The sequence below is a fragment of the Chamaea fasciata genome, unplaced genomic scaffold, assembly GCF_029207755.1.
Source record: "Chamaea fasciata isolate MVZ Bird 193981 ecotype frontalis unplaced genomic scaffold, bChaFas1.0.hap1 SCAF_1, whole genome shotgun sequence".
Classification (NCBI taxonomy): Eukaryota; Metazoa; Chordata; class Aves; order Passeriformes; family Sylviidae; genus Chamaea; species Chamaea fasciata.
In genome coordinates, this window is record NW_027094086.1 from 101,764,481 (window position 1) to 101,779,842 (window position 15,362).

Sequence of the window (15,362 nt, forward strand, 5' to 3'; positions counted from 1 at the left end):
GCTCCTCCAGCTTGCACAATCTGTGTAGCCTCCGGGAAGGCAGCTTTAGAATTGGCTTACTTGATGGAAAAAGCTGTTCTTCTTGATGCATATGATGCAAAGTAATGTGACAATGATTGACAGCTAGAGGAGAAGAGGAGAGGAAAATTGAGTTAAGTTGGGTATTGTGTGAAGAAGCAGAAGGGAGAAGGCAAAAAAGAATTCCTCATTACCACAGGACGTATACAGTGGGGAAGATAAGAGTTTCTGGGTTTTATAATAATAATCATTATTAAAGTCAGTTAAGTTGACACAAGTTTATGATGATATAAATAGTACCCCAGTGATTACTGGATGTTTTTCTTCAAACAGAAAATAATTAATTAGTACAGGAGGCTGACAGTTTACTCCCCCTACACATTTGTGAAGAGGGCATGTAATGTGAATATAAACCCCAGGGCCTAGTTCTATCTGCACTTCCTCTGATACACTGCTCTTCATGTATACATTTAAGGTGAGTCAGAACTTGCCTGCCAGCTTCTCTTTTCCTTCTGCCTTACTCTGTGGAGTCAGTTGTAATTTTTAGTGAATGATGCAATTACATTGCAATGTACCAGGCAAAAGTGCACTGATGCTTTAGTGCTTTTTGAGTTTGGGCCTGAAAGCAGAAGAAAAGGCTGTAATTGATTCCATCACTGTTGTTTTCTTATATTGAAAAAAAAGTTAAAACCCAGAGAAACTTCCTTCCACTAGAGAAAATGGACTCAAAATGTGGAGACTCTCACTTTTTTTGCTTTAGGAAACAGTACATGCCCAAGAGACATCCCATCTTAATTTATATCTTAGTTTATCTTCAGCAGACTGTTATGTTCTGGATCACTGGCATGGAAAGCCAAAATCCTGGGGGAAAAGAAAAAGGGAGGGGCAGAAATTATAACTATTTGAAGATACTTGTGGCAAAACTAGAGACAGCATATATATATATCAAAGAGGAAAGGACTTATTTAACAAATCCCAGCTGGCTCTTATGCTTAGTTATGAGTAAAAAGACCCTTTTCCAGAGCTCCAGAAAGCATGCTAGAAGTCACTACTCATTGCTACTATTCGCAAAGTTTTACAAGTGTCTCATAAGAATATGCCACGCTTGCATTCAGCCTAGGGGAACTCCCATCATTAATAAACAGGTTATGCTGTAGTTTTCCTCCTGCGGCATATATGCAAGCAGCTCAGTACAACAAAGTCATAGGAGATAAGGTTAGGAAATTACATGCACAGTAGTTGTCTGTCAGTCAATACAGAAACCTTTTCTTCTAGAACAAAACCAAATGGTTTGAGGTGGTTTTTTTTGTTTAAATCACAATCTTCTACAGTTACTAATAAGACCACATGCCACAGCACACTCACTTCGATGTAGCATTAATATCAGTATTTTAACAAGTGCAATCATAATACACTGAAATAGCAAAACATCTCCTCAAAACCTCTTAATTGCTAAGGGAACTAATTTCAGCATCTATCCCTCTGAAAATCCTAGAATTCAAACCTCTGTAATCCAGGGTCATCTCTGCAAAAGATCTGCAAGTCAAGATGGGTCATGACAGGTCAAACTTTGAATATATTTCCTGCTTTGAAAACACCTAGTAAGTCTCTCTATCATTCCTTAGGGATATAGGGTTCAAATAGTACAAATCTTCAGGCCAGTTGAGTACATTCACTACCCTGTTCAGGGACAAATGCAACTGCAAGACACATGCACACATCTTTAGAGTAATTTCATATATAATTTGGACCTTATCTACTCAGTCTACTTCACTGTTCATTTGTGCAGGCTACAATTCAGAGAGGAACTAAATCATGTGCTTAACCTAGGTCCGCAACACACTGTTATCACAGAAAACTTCAGTACCCAACCTGTGCTGTACTGAATCGAAGTCCAAAGAGCTCCTTTTAAAGCTTCTGACCATATAACATGATGGAAAAAAGACAGAGAAATTTGCAACCTCTCACAATAACACATGAACCCTGCAGTGTCTTTAATTCTCGATATAAAAAGCTTTACATTTTAGCATGCACATAGAACTCCAAAACCAAAACACCTTTGCTAGGAAAGATCTAGTGTTGAAAAACTACTCAGTCTTGGGGGTTCCTTAATTTTTGTTGCAACTTCATTATGAAGAAGGAAAGTTTCTTAACTTATCACATCAAACCAAAATTGGGTTGATCTGACCCTAGTGACAATAAGCTGATTCTAGGAACACATGAAAGTCCCTTGCTACTTTTCAAGAAATGGTAGAAGCAACAGTTATCTTTTCCCTAATTTCTCAAACAAATACCCCTTTTCTACCCATCCACTGCTAAAATGAGAGATGTATGCTTAGAAATTTATCCTATGAAGTGTTTAAGACATTCTGATGGCCACAATTTATCAACATAAATTACTGTACTTCACACAATGTTCCTGTCATAAGAAAACACTGTGTGCCCTAAATTGTCTGTTGCCCTCTCCAATAATCAGCCTACTTTTTAAGATCTAGAGATTTGCTGATAAAGGACACCTCAGTGCACACAGCGACAAAAGGAAAAATTGAATTTCATACACATCACTGGAAACATCCACACACTGCTCTATTAATCTTTAGATTGGGGTCATTTTTCTCTTGAGATATGGTAATAGATTACTTCAAGAGAAAACGGGGAAGAGCATCCAGACGGGCCTACTGAATACTAAGCAAGTTTGCCTCCTTCATCTTGGTCTAAAATATATCTAATGGCTAAAGCTGCCGTTTACCCTGTACCAACCAACACTGATGCAGAAGGAGCACATGATGTTTACTGTCAGCAGTCTGCCCCTGCATCTCCTCAAGCACCCTGTGCCATAAGACCTGGCACTGTTCCTCTTCTCTCCCTGATCACTACACATTTTGCTGGTTCCAGCATCATCACCCACCTGCCCAAGAGTTCCGGAAATCCCATACCCAACCTGCTTTGGAGTTCTTTTTTTATTTTCTCTGGGAATCAAAACCTACCTACTCTCTTCTGGAAAAGCACTCTGACCCCCTGTCTTTTCTCCTGTGGAGATTCAGTCTCTAAGTTACAGCATGTAGAAAAGACTTTCTCTACCTCATTCCTCAACCCCTCTGGATGAGTCTCTGCATAGTACCAGACCTCGAGCCCCATATTTAATGCTCTTTTGTTTCAGGACATTTACAACTGCATGAGGAAAAACATACTTGAAAGTGCCTGGGAGTAAATAATAAAGGGAAGCGGTCTCATGTTCTTCAGAGCCTCTGCCAGTCTTGATTTTTACAGTATTTTTCCCATGTGTGAAAACTGTGATTACCAGCAACACAGGAAATGCCCACCACTGTGTTTAGAGGCACACTTCTCCATCCACTAAACAGAAATCAGTGAAGTGCCCTTTGTGCAAATCACAGAGTCACAGGACAGTGTGAGTTGGAAGAGCCCTAGATGGATCAATCAAGTCCAACTCTTAACTGAATGGCCGATAGGGGGATTGAGCCTATGACCTGGGCATTAATTGCATTGTGCTGGCCAAATGACCAAGAGCAAGTGTTGCGCCTTTGCTCCTGAGGGTACAGTCCTGTATCCTTGGGGGATCCCTGCTGGAATCCTCCTCTCACTGTTTCATTCTGCAGCCAAGGAGATGCTCCACCAGGATGGAAGCACATACACTCCTACTCAGCTGAACTGCCTTTGGGGCTGTGGCTAAAGGCATAAACTAAAGCAGTGCCAAGCTGCTGTGTGGAATGCTGGCATCCAACCTGCTTCCTGAGATGGCTAAGGAACCCCTGCACAGGGAAGGGCAATTCAGTGGTTTAATGACACCACTGCTTGACATCTCTACAGTTCCTCCAGTATGTTTGCAGCTCCAGGGAGCCTCAAAATGAAGCTCTTCTGATATACTTCTGTCTCTCATGGTAACCTCAAAATGCCTCTTCCCGTGTAACACAGAATGCATTGGCCATGGAGAGGTTAAAGGGTTCTATTTGGATTTTCACTGCATCTTCCTCCTTCTAAGAAATCAATGTAAGATTTTCTGGGATTGCCTACACAAGTTTCCCAGGACACACACAGCTTTTAAATGTCTTTCAAGTTTTAGGCTCTGCATTATCAGCTAGGAAAATCTATGAAAAGGGTGGACATATTTTGAGTTTTTTGAGACAATGCAAACTGGACTTTATTGAGAGAAGAAAGGTATTTCTAGGAGGAGCAAGTTAAAGTATTACCAGGTAGGCCCATATATAATAGGACTGTATAACACCACCCATTTCTAATATATTCTCTAATGGTCCCACTCTGTTTCAGTCTTGAACCTCTAAATGTCACTTGTCCTGTGAGAGACTGTTACAGATCCTCATTGATATTAATGACATCTGCTTCACACACCCAGCAAGTCCCCAAAATCATGAGACAGGGCTTTAGAAGGGGAAGCTCTCCTTATACTTTGTAACAGACAATGTGAACTTCTGCATCTCTGCACTCTGGGAGCACCACCCCAATTTCACAGCAAGAATGACTTGCTCACTCTTGCTGATTCTTGCTGTTTAGATGCTACACACCTTATTTTGCATAATCTTTGCATGGCTTGTGCCAGTCTCGTAATTTCATAGAGGGAAAAGAACTTTGCTTTTTGGGGGAAGCTGCACAAATGAATAATAGAAGTCCAAACTGTAAGCACCTTGCAAAAATAGATGCTGAGAAAGAGCCAACACATATTGGTCCTACCTGGATGCTAAACCATAGGCAAAGCAGTTTTTGGCACGCAGCAGGGGTGTTGAGTGTCTGCACACAATGAGCATCAACTTTGAAAGGTTTTTTGCACTAAGTAGGTCATAATTTTTGTTCCCAAGTCACTGTACAGAGAGAAAGTAAAAATCACTGGGGCATCCAGTGGCATTATGGGGAATAGGATGAAGGTAAAATGACAGTGCTTATTTCTTCATTAAAGCAAAGCATCTGCCACTTTGTTAATATTCCAGTATGCCCTGCTCCCAGAGAACTGTGAAGGCAGCAATGATTAAAGGCAGCTCCAACTGGGGAAAATGCATGTTACACTGACCTTAAAAGCGTAATTCAGAATTTATGCTGCTGAATGGTCTACACTCTAATCCGAGGAACCATCTGTGTAGATGTAGGTACAGCACATACATGGTCTCAGGAGAGGCACCCTGGACTTACTGTCAGCATGACAGGGAACAAAAGATGATGGTCCACTGTCAACCCCTCCTGCCTAAAAAAATAATTTCAAGTGAAGCTTATGACCCAGGAGGTAAAAAGTTACTGAACCTGGTCCTCAGAGAGGCCACTGCCCTGACCCATCAGCTGTAATTGCACAAAGAAGCCACCACCGGCTGCTCAGAGCTGTTTTGCTGTAAATAGGCAGCGGTGAACACAGGAGACTACAGTGGCTTCCTGCCAAAAATCTGCATTTTAATAACTTTGTAATTGCATATTTTTGCAATCTGTTGACTTATTTTAAGAACATCCAAAGAGTAAAACAGTATCACCACCAGATTTCCCGGTACTTTAAATTCCACAATGAAGTTTGCATCAACTCAGTAATTACTGTGAATATTTCATAATAAAGGTTATAATGATGTGACACCTTCTAGTGAATCCCTGAAATTTAGGATGTTGAAGTGATAAAAACAAAATAAAAATGAAATTCAATAGTAAATATTAGAAGAAAAATAATTAAATTCCATAATTAAAAAAACAGATTGCAAATCCAGCCTGGGTGATGGTGTTGCTATCAAGCTCATGTAATTTCATTAGAAGTGATTTGCTTTAAAGATGAAGAACAATTTTAGCAAAAATGGCTGTGATCCTGCAAATGCCAGCATCCACAGGCAAAACCATGCATGTGGAGTCTGCTGCACAATGGGACCACTTGTATGAAACTTTTGCAACACTGAGGCTCCAGTCACAGTTTGCACAACAAAACACTTGAAAAAATTATCCATCTTAATAAAAATAATGTGGAATTAAATCCACTTTTACTTTGTTGTGCTTTTCAGATTAGTGCTATAAACAATATATTGGTATGGCATATGGAAGAAGTTTCAAATTATCCAAGTCCCTTCTCTTAAAGAAACAAAGTCAAACATGTTTTGGCTCGCCTTAGCTCACTGTACCCTTTCCATCCAATACTCTGAAACTGTGATTCCTACAGCAGACTTCCAGGGAAGACCACAAGACATCTAGATGCAGTATGTTTTTCATGTACTTACAGCATTTGAGAGATCTTGAAAGTCTTGTTTCACTTGAAACTGAACTTTTTACATCTTCCCTCTATACACATACACTGACTGACCATTCCAAGTCAACCAATTGAACTCTAGTTCTTAAATGGAATAACAACATAAGTTCAGTTTGGTGTTTGTAATGTCTTTTCTTAAGTCAGAATTTTAACAATGGAAAGGCTTGTTGTTCCATTTCATGAATGTTCTCTTATCCCTCTTTCCAATGAGGCAGCAGGCTGAAATTAAAATTAAATCTGTAGCTATCAAGACTAGAAGCTATCTAAGGAATCACCTCATAATAAAGCAGATAAGTAGTTATAACTTAGAGCATACCTCTCCAAAGGTTGATCAGGCTGAATGGGCTCTGACTGGCTCCTTTTCTTCCCTAATCCTGAAAAGCAGCAAAAAAAGCCCCCAGTGAGCAGGTGAATTTGCTCCAGAATACAATGGGAAGGACAATGAAAGGCTACCAGAGCTATGATTGAAGGTTTAGCTATACAAGTTCAGCCCAAGAGGTGTTGGGGTTTTTGTTGTCATCTTTCCCACTGCCCCTATTTGTCATTCCTTGTCATTAGAGCTTATTTCCTCACTAAAGGTGTGTTTGCTAGCAAGAGAGGGAAGGTGCTGGGTGACAGATCCTGGTGACAGACTTGCCACATATAATGATAAACAGATGTGATATTTATTCTGATTTGCAAAAGGAAATGCAGTGTTTGTACCCAGTTCTGAAGAATGTAAAAAATGTAAGGATTTTTTTTACCCTGAATATTTAGCAATACTTTTCTTGAAAGCTTGTTGCAATTATTTTTCTGTTTTCTCATTAATTCTCTTCCATAGTCACTACACTTACCTTAGCACTCCAGTTTGAAACAGTATCATGTAGCCACAATAAATACACCAGTTTTTACCAACAATGAATGAAGTATTCAGAGAGAATAAACCAGAGTTGCAAGGATTTAACACTGGTCACTAAATACTGCAGAATAAGCACAAGATCCTAGAAGGATGACAACCGCCATAGATGAGACAGATTTATGATCTATGTGGAGTGCAAACTCCCCCCACCTTCCTAACATCACGACTTTTCTAGCGGCAAGGGAAACACAGAAGATGTTTCATCTCCTTGTCAGCTCCAAGAAGCAACCTGAAGAGCTTTATTCACTTAGAGATGTAAAATAACACACAGTGAAAGACCATACTTGAATTGTTCTTCATCACTCATCCACTATGAAACCTTCACTGGCAGGAAGCAACCGCAACACTTCCTAGCAGGGGCTTCCAGTGGCTGTTTCAAGGCTCAGCAATGCCATGGGAGGAAAGTAACATTTAATTTTAATTTTTTATTGGTGGGCGGGAAGGATGGGAATGTAACAAATGACCCCTGACATAAGGCATTTCATGGAGAATTGACCAGTTGGGATTAATGGCCCTTGGCTGAATCTGGGCTATAATATTTTTCAGCCAGCCATTAATTTTCAGGAAATGTTCTAATCCTCAGCCATTATTACTTAAATAAAAACATATATATTGTATATATGGTCAAATCAAATTATGGCTAGAATTTTGTCAAGCACAGATAAAGGTGTAAATCTCCTGTGTTATTAAGGCTTTTCCGTTTGTGCTCAGATAACTATAGTTTAGTAGTGGGAATGACTTTTATACATGCTCGAGGAAAATACCCTTGGCTTTGTCCTTGGGTAAAGTGATCACGGGATTAGAAGCTGGGATAACTAATTAAAAAAAAATCATCATCAATTACCTCAATTTTTCTGTTATGATCATGAAGAAAAGCAGTGTACATATACTCACAGATGTTCACTGTAATTACACTCAATGATATGTATATTTATCACACAAAAATATATACACTACATCAAACACGTGGAAGGTGGCGTAGCATTTTTGCAGTGAATTTGGGCTGAATATATTCATTACGCACATGAAAGCTGTAATTGCATAGTGCACATCATCCTAAAGAAAGGCTAATAAAACTTTCCTATCTCACAAATACTCCTCGGTTTTTGCTGCACACTGCAGGAGCACCAATTTATGAAAAGAAATTTGGCGAAATTTTATGGAAGCTATTGCTTGCAAGACTGAATCTGTACTTCAGCTGCCATCAGTGAGGCCACACAGTGATTTGAGGAGGAAAAAGACTATCACCAATAAAATTTTAGAAGCCTTTATAAATGACTGAAAATAGGTTTTCTAAGCAAGTGCCTTGACTTGAAAATGTCATGGTAAGGACTGGACCCATGACAGGTATACAGTCCAGTATAGTTAGTATTAATGGATTATTTTACCAATAGAGAGAAGGAATTTATGAGTTTACAAAGCATCTGTGTGGGGCCAAGGATGATCCACAGACACCTGACTTTAAAATCTTGAATGATTTTTATGTACACAGAAGTGATGTTCTCATCTGGAGATGTTTTACCTTTATGAGACGCTCTGTTTTCCTTCCAGAGAGCCCAGCACAGTGTCCCTCAGGCTGTATCATTAGGGGAGGCCTTACTGAGGACACAAGAGAGGGAGGACTGATTTTGAGGTGACAAAGCTCGGGAAGGAGTGGTGAAGCTTCAGTCACCCAGCAGCAGTGGGGGACTAATGGCATTCCCTGTCTTTGAGGAGCCGCAGGACTGGACATCAAGCCCCACTGGTGTCCCTCAGCACCTGAGGCTGACAGGACCTCTGCAGTGCATGCCAGTCACCCCAACACCCCTGATGGGAGGTACTGGGTTCTCCACTATTTTTACAATGCCACTTGAAGAAAATGAAGGACATTGTAAATCCAGAAGGGCACCATGGAAGGACAAATACCAATCTTATTTACACTGAAATGTGCATTACTTCATGTCAGTTTGTGGGCATGCAGTCCCTGTCCCTGTCCCTCACCTCCCTGCATCAGTGCTGAGCTCCCTTGCACCCTCAATACGGTGCCCTTGAGGTGCTCTGACCATTCCTCTTTCCTCTCACACCCAGCCTTTGGTCTTCCCCTGGTCTCCTGTGGGGGCTGGCAAGCCCTTGCTTCATCCAGTTACCACATTCAGCCACCTCACACTCCCTTTCCCACACCAGGAAGTACTCTGTCTTGAAGGAAAAAAACAACACGAATCTTCCAAGTTACTCAGCACCTGCAGTTTGTCAAGTGAGAAGGAAATCTGCCCAAAGCATGAGCTGTTCTAGAAAGAGTTTCAGCTTTCCAACTCATTTGCTGTTCCTAATATCTTCTACAATGGTCTGCCTCATGCCTTGTTAGTTCTGTGGATTGCAGAAAGATTTCCAAGCAGCATGATATTAAATGCTCTAAAAGATGACAAAACCAGGACAGGGCCCAGTGTAATGTGAGCTTTATATGAATACACAGTGAAATAATGACTTACTGCCTCTGCACTTCATGGGCACATTTGAAACAAAGGAAAATTAAGCTTGCATGTTCTGATTCACCTTGGCCTTCTTCAGTCTTGTACTTAATGTAGTCTCTGATATGCAAACCACTTTTATCAAGTCTCAAGAGATTATTCTGGCTGGTACTAATGACTGAGCTAAAAAAAAATCAGGTTTGATTAGGCTCTGATGCTGAAGAGCTGCATATTCCGCTCTAAATTTGTATTTCCTGGCATTTATTGCCCATTTCCTGTGAACACATACAGCTGACAAAAAAAAAAAAAAAAAGAAAAAAAAAAAAAAGAAGTGCTTTGCAAGGACAGATCTCTGGACAAAATTTACTCTCAAATCCCACCCATGTGCACTCTGGGAATCCAATGCACCACAGCTGAGAAGGTGGCCGAGATCTTCTTTCCTTTTTCACTCTTTGTACTGAAATGAACCTTTTTTTGCCACACAGTGTTAGCCCATAAGAGAATCAGAAAGCAAATATTAATTTCTGCAATAAAAGCAATGAGCAAATGTAGCAAATATTTTATGTTGTAATTTCTGTAATCAATACTATAAAAGTTGGTGAAAAATGCACCACCACCTTAAAATGCACTGAAACCTGTAATGAAGTTTAATAATAATCATAATGTTTAATTCACCAAATGGATGGAACACAAGAGATCATCCACTGTGAAAAATACAATTCAAACATTCTTAGAGCCCTAGAATAATATAAAAACAATAGAGAATAAAAGTATATTTATATGCCACATATTGAAGTTCTTTTCTGAGTAGAGAAAAGGCAGGAAGGAAGACACCATGAGGTGATACTGCCATGTTTCCTAGGTGTACAAACTCCTTAGAAAACAATTAGGTAAGAAGATTCATACTTTGTTTTTTTCCCCCACAAACCAGTATGTCTTATCAGCATTACAAAGAAAGGTATCACCTAGGAGACAGAGCAAGCAGCAATGCTATTTAAATTAATACTCCTACTAAATTTTTGAAAGGAAACTGTTTTCCCTAGCGGTGATCCTTGGCTAATGCAAATCCACTTGTTCCTATTGCTTCATTCTCCTTGCTTTATTTTGCTATGTTAGTCAATATATTCAATTCTTTTTGTAAGACTGAGAGCCTTTAGAAGCGGGTATTATACATATGCTATATGTTCATAGAATGCTTCTTTAAGCCTTGTTTATAGCTTCTAAACAAGCTTCAAAGCCTTGTTTATAGTCACAGCAATGACTGAAAAATGAAATTTCATCAGCTCAGAAATACAATCCATGAGATGCAAGACAAGATAGGTATCCAAGTAGACAGTTTGATTTTAGAAGAATCCAGTATTTCCAAAAACTTAAGTAGATTTTTTTAGTAATTTGTGCTACACCTAAACAAACTAACAATAGATTAAGTGGTGATATTTCCAAGACTTTTGGATATTTTTATCTGTAATGGTTATTAAACATGGTTAGCAGACAGGAATTTGTTAAGTATTTCTGAAAAATCAGAACACTTAGTACAGGGCTTAATTTTGGCTTGTAAACATTTTGGTCACAGTGGCATAAAAAATTCATAGTTAGGGGAAAAATACCTAATACCTTTTCCAATTTAAAACCACTGTACTTTTTATTCCCCATATCAGCCAAAACTCTTCCAACTTCCTTATGCACAAGAAAAATACACCCCACACTGAGAAGCAATTACCAGCTCCTGTGTGATGAGTCCCTTATGCTTGTAATAAATGTGCTTTAGCTTAACAACAAAAAAAATCTGAAATTAATAAGCATTTCTTTACACGTTCTTTGTTGTACATAGAAAACCCACCAGGCAGCCAAAGAAGTGTTATATCAACATATCTTCTCAGAGTTTTCAAAGCTTTTTGGTCTAGGTTATAAGATAAAGATGGTGGAGGAAAAGAATTGCTCATAATGCTTTGAATAGTACGATGATGTTGCCAGCTTGAAATGATTAGCTACTCATTAATATGATGCTGAAGTGATTTTTGCCATGTCAGGCCTCACATCCATGGATTTTGCATACACATATACAAGATATGAAAGTATGTCACAAAATAAACCAAAAGCACCATTAACAGTATCATCTAGTCACACTCAACTGCTGCTGATGAGAATTATTTTCCTCCTTTTTTACTTTTACATTAAGATATGATTTTAAACACTCATGCAGGAGCTATTTTTTCTCCCATTTCCTGCCTCTTTGATACCGAGGTGTTGTATTCAGATCCTCAGAATTCTGTGAATGGTTTTGCCTGTGGAATATTCTGGACCTGACTTTGTACTGTATTTATTTCAACAGTGATGAGGTTTTTGTCCAACATAGCTCAAGTTGTGGTGATGCTTGTGGTGATGCAGCCCTGGTGTCTGAAATGCTTTGAAATCTCACAAGCTGAGAAACAGCACAAGCTTGCTTGCTCTTGGTATTCAGGCCTTTTGCTCACCCCTCACTGAACAGGCACTGTGGGTGAGCATTTTGATTGGGAAAGAGAAATTTTGGACCAAAACCCTACAGTGAGATGTGGTCTCCAGAAAGGTTAACAAGTTCTTCAAAACAGAAAAGATAGATTGCTGCTTGCCAGTAGCACTGTGATCCACTTAGCAGAGGCATACAGAAAAAAAAATAAATTGCTCCTTCTGCTTTCTGATGCCTTTCATCACTCTTTGTGCAGGAAAGTAAATAGCTGATGCTAGCCCAACACCTGGCCAGTCATTGCCCTGTTCATAAATCAGAATAAAGCAAACATCACTTTCTCCACAGTGTAATCAGGACACAAGTTCCCAGTGTATGGTACTTTCAGCTGTCAGCTTTGCATATTTATCTTGTCTTTTGGAAATCAATCCTATGCAATGTGAACATGGAGAGGTGGAAATGAGGAAGAGAAATTTGCACAGTATCACTCCTCAAGTTTACTTATCTTGTAAATCCATAAGGCACCTCTCATGCTCATGTAATGAGCATGTTATAAATAAAAAAAAGAAAGAAATCACCTCTGCAAAGTAAAATCAACAACAAATCTAATTCTTTCCCCCCTGTAAATGCTAGAAAAATGCAAGGCAGAAAGATCCCTCCCTCTTAAGTATTTTAAGGCAATATATTTATGAGAGCATAACTCATTGAGTATGCTTCCAGTATCAAAAAGAATAAAAAGTTTTCCTTAAAACCCAAGATCTACTGGAAAAGAAACAACAAAAAAGTTATTTATGGGAGACCAAAGGGTTTCTCACATGGAATCAGACCTGTATAAATAAAGCCATTGTATTAGGCCATTGTATTACTGACTATTAACTCAGTTGCAGCTTTGACTGTAACTGACATATAATTGTTAAAGCAATCTATTTTCAAAGATGGCTTGCATCAGTCATGACGGGCTATTTACTTCCAAATGCTGAAACTTACGGTTCAGCTTCCTTTTATGTGACCCAAAGAAGATTTGGAGATAAGCAAAGGAAGGACCTCAGGATTTAAACCTGTATCACCAGACAAAATGTGTATATATTTTATAAAGCTTTGATACACTCTTTAATACTGTTTTAGCTTTTACTTGCATCATGATCTAGCACCTCACAAACAAGCACAATGCAAATGCATTCAAATAATGAAACTTCCTCTAATAGTTCCAAGAGTAAATATTCATAAAATTTTCTTTAGACATCTGATTTGATGTCCAAATAAGAATAATTCCAGAATCGCACAGAAAAACTGAGCACTGCCCTGCACCACAGAGGAACCAAGTTGCCTAACTTTAAGCCTTTAAATCATACCTACACTGTTTTGAAAGTGATTCAAAACAGGTAATGGAGACGCCCTAGAAGAGGTTTCTGGATGACACCTCTAAGCCACTGATGGTTCATGACCTTCTTGCAGATCATGGATCATGAGCACATGGAAATGGAAGGCCCAACAACAGTGACACAGAGAGGTGTAAATAATTGCAGTGTGCATCCTGAAAGTGAAGTAATTCTCTTAATAACCTTTAAACAGGCCTGAAACCTGTATTCCCAAGAAGGACCGGCCAGCAGTGAAGAGGGGGGCATTTTCTTCTCTATTGCAGCTCACATTTCTCAGTTCAAGAGAATTCAGCTCAGTGTCATCCAGAGGGGCAAATTTCTAAGGGAGGCAGACCACAAAATACCTTATGGTAAGAAATACCAGCTGATATTTGCTCTTGCGACCTCACCTGCAGATGCTGTGGAGCGGAAAAACGAAGAGACAGCCAAAACACAAGTGAAGTTTAAATGAGACTGGTGTGAATCATGACTGCAATAACCAGCTCACCTGGGGCATGTCTCCTATGTGTAGGCAGGAGCTCAATCAAAGCAGTCTGGTGTAAATGATGTGATTTTAGGGCGAATGACTTAAGCTAACCCAACCTGGTATGTGAACATTTTGTGTTGATCACAACCTGAAAAAAAATCAATACAAAATGAAAATTCAACTGGTCAGGCTTCAAGTAGTGGCAGACTCTGACATTTAGATCCGAGCACTGCAGGCAGACATCTCTTTTCAGGTACAGGCCTGTCTCCAAATCAGATGCTCATTTCACCTGCTTGGCACAGCAGGCCTTTAAATTGACTGTCCCTTACTTCCCCTGGACACAAAAATAAATCAGGTTAGCTCAGCCCAACAACTGAAGCTGCTAAAGCTAGCCTGGCCTGAAGCAAATCAGGAACTGTTCAGGTGCCCTGCTCTGACAGCAGACTGATGGAGTGGAAAGTTGCATAGAGGTGGATGAGGAAGTAGTGAAGCACCTCTCCCACTGTCAGATCCACAGCCTCAGGAAAATGCAAGGATCTACATTAAGGGCCTGCTGTGCTTATCCATCATGATGGGACAACCTCAAGACTTCTCTTTTTTTGTTTGCATTTGAAGTCTGGGTAAAACAGACCAGCCTTAATTCCCATGAACACAGTCCAGGTAAATGCTTAAAGCCCACAGACAACCTCTGGTGAAAAACTCCCCTTTTCCAACAAAACACAGAAGAACATAAGTTAGAAACTCCAATTCAGCAGGCTGCGCTATATCCCTTATGATAGGTGAGTAATAGAAAGATCCTGAGCTACATATGTGAACCACTTAACTAGTGCTGATATGAAGGGTACTAATTATGCACAGAAGGTTTTAAAAAAAGTCCTCATTGACAAAATAAGTAGCATATTTCCTGCAACAAAGAGTCTTTCAATACTCTTCATGTTCACATCAGACTACCTGAGCTGCTCTTACACTTCCCATCTTCTTTTCTCTCCTACCCTCAATCTATAGCTCATGGAACTTTGGCTCTGCTTGGGTTAATGGACTCCATTATCAACCATCTTCTCACTTGCCAGGCAGAACTGAACTACATCTTGGGGAGAACTGTACAAATACAAACAAAGTGAACAAAAATTAAACAGCTTTCCTTTGTTTGTAAAGGCTTACACAGTATGCTACAATAGGTATTATATTAAAACCTAATATAAATAAATGTAAGCTGTTCCTAGCATAGTAAATATGACATTACTTTACATGTAACCCAAGGATTGAAAAGAGAAGAAAAAAAAAAACAAAAAAAAAGGTGATAGAACAAAACAGTCACTACACCTTGGTAAAAGTGAAGTTACTTATGCTAAACCCTAAAGCAATATTTGTACCCTTTGTGCTGGGTGATCAGCAGGCAGTAATTATTTGTTCATTAGCTGCTCAGATCACTGTAAGCTGGTGATATGCTCAGAAATGGCTGGGGAGTAG

The 15,362-nt window shown here is 39.4% G+C and overlaps 1 protein-coding gene across 7 annotated transcripts in view; it reads right to left on the bottom strand.

Annotated features, from left to right (window-relative positions):
• Positions 1-15,362, bottom strand: part of TPK1 (thiamin pyrophosphokinase 1) — a 303,572-nt gene that overhangs the window by 13,853 nt on the left and 274,357 nt on the right. Inside the window, exons 8-9 of one of the 7 annotated variants that reach the window (XR_010719337.1) lie at positions 6,576-6,633; positions 4,726-4,853 (exon numbers count right to left, since the gene is read on the bottom strand). The exons of 5 other annotated variants lie outside the window; for them this stretch is intronic. Coding sequence is in view for 1 of the 2 variants with exons in the window: in XM_066175583.1 (XP_066031680.1) it covers positions 6,576-6,633 (58 nt within the window). In the remaining variant the exon portion in view is untranslated. The remainder of the gene's footprint in view (positions 1-4,725; positions 4,854-6,575; positions 6,634-15,362) is intronic. One more of the 7 variants, XM_066175583.1, reaches the window with a different exon arrangement.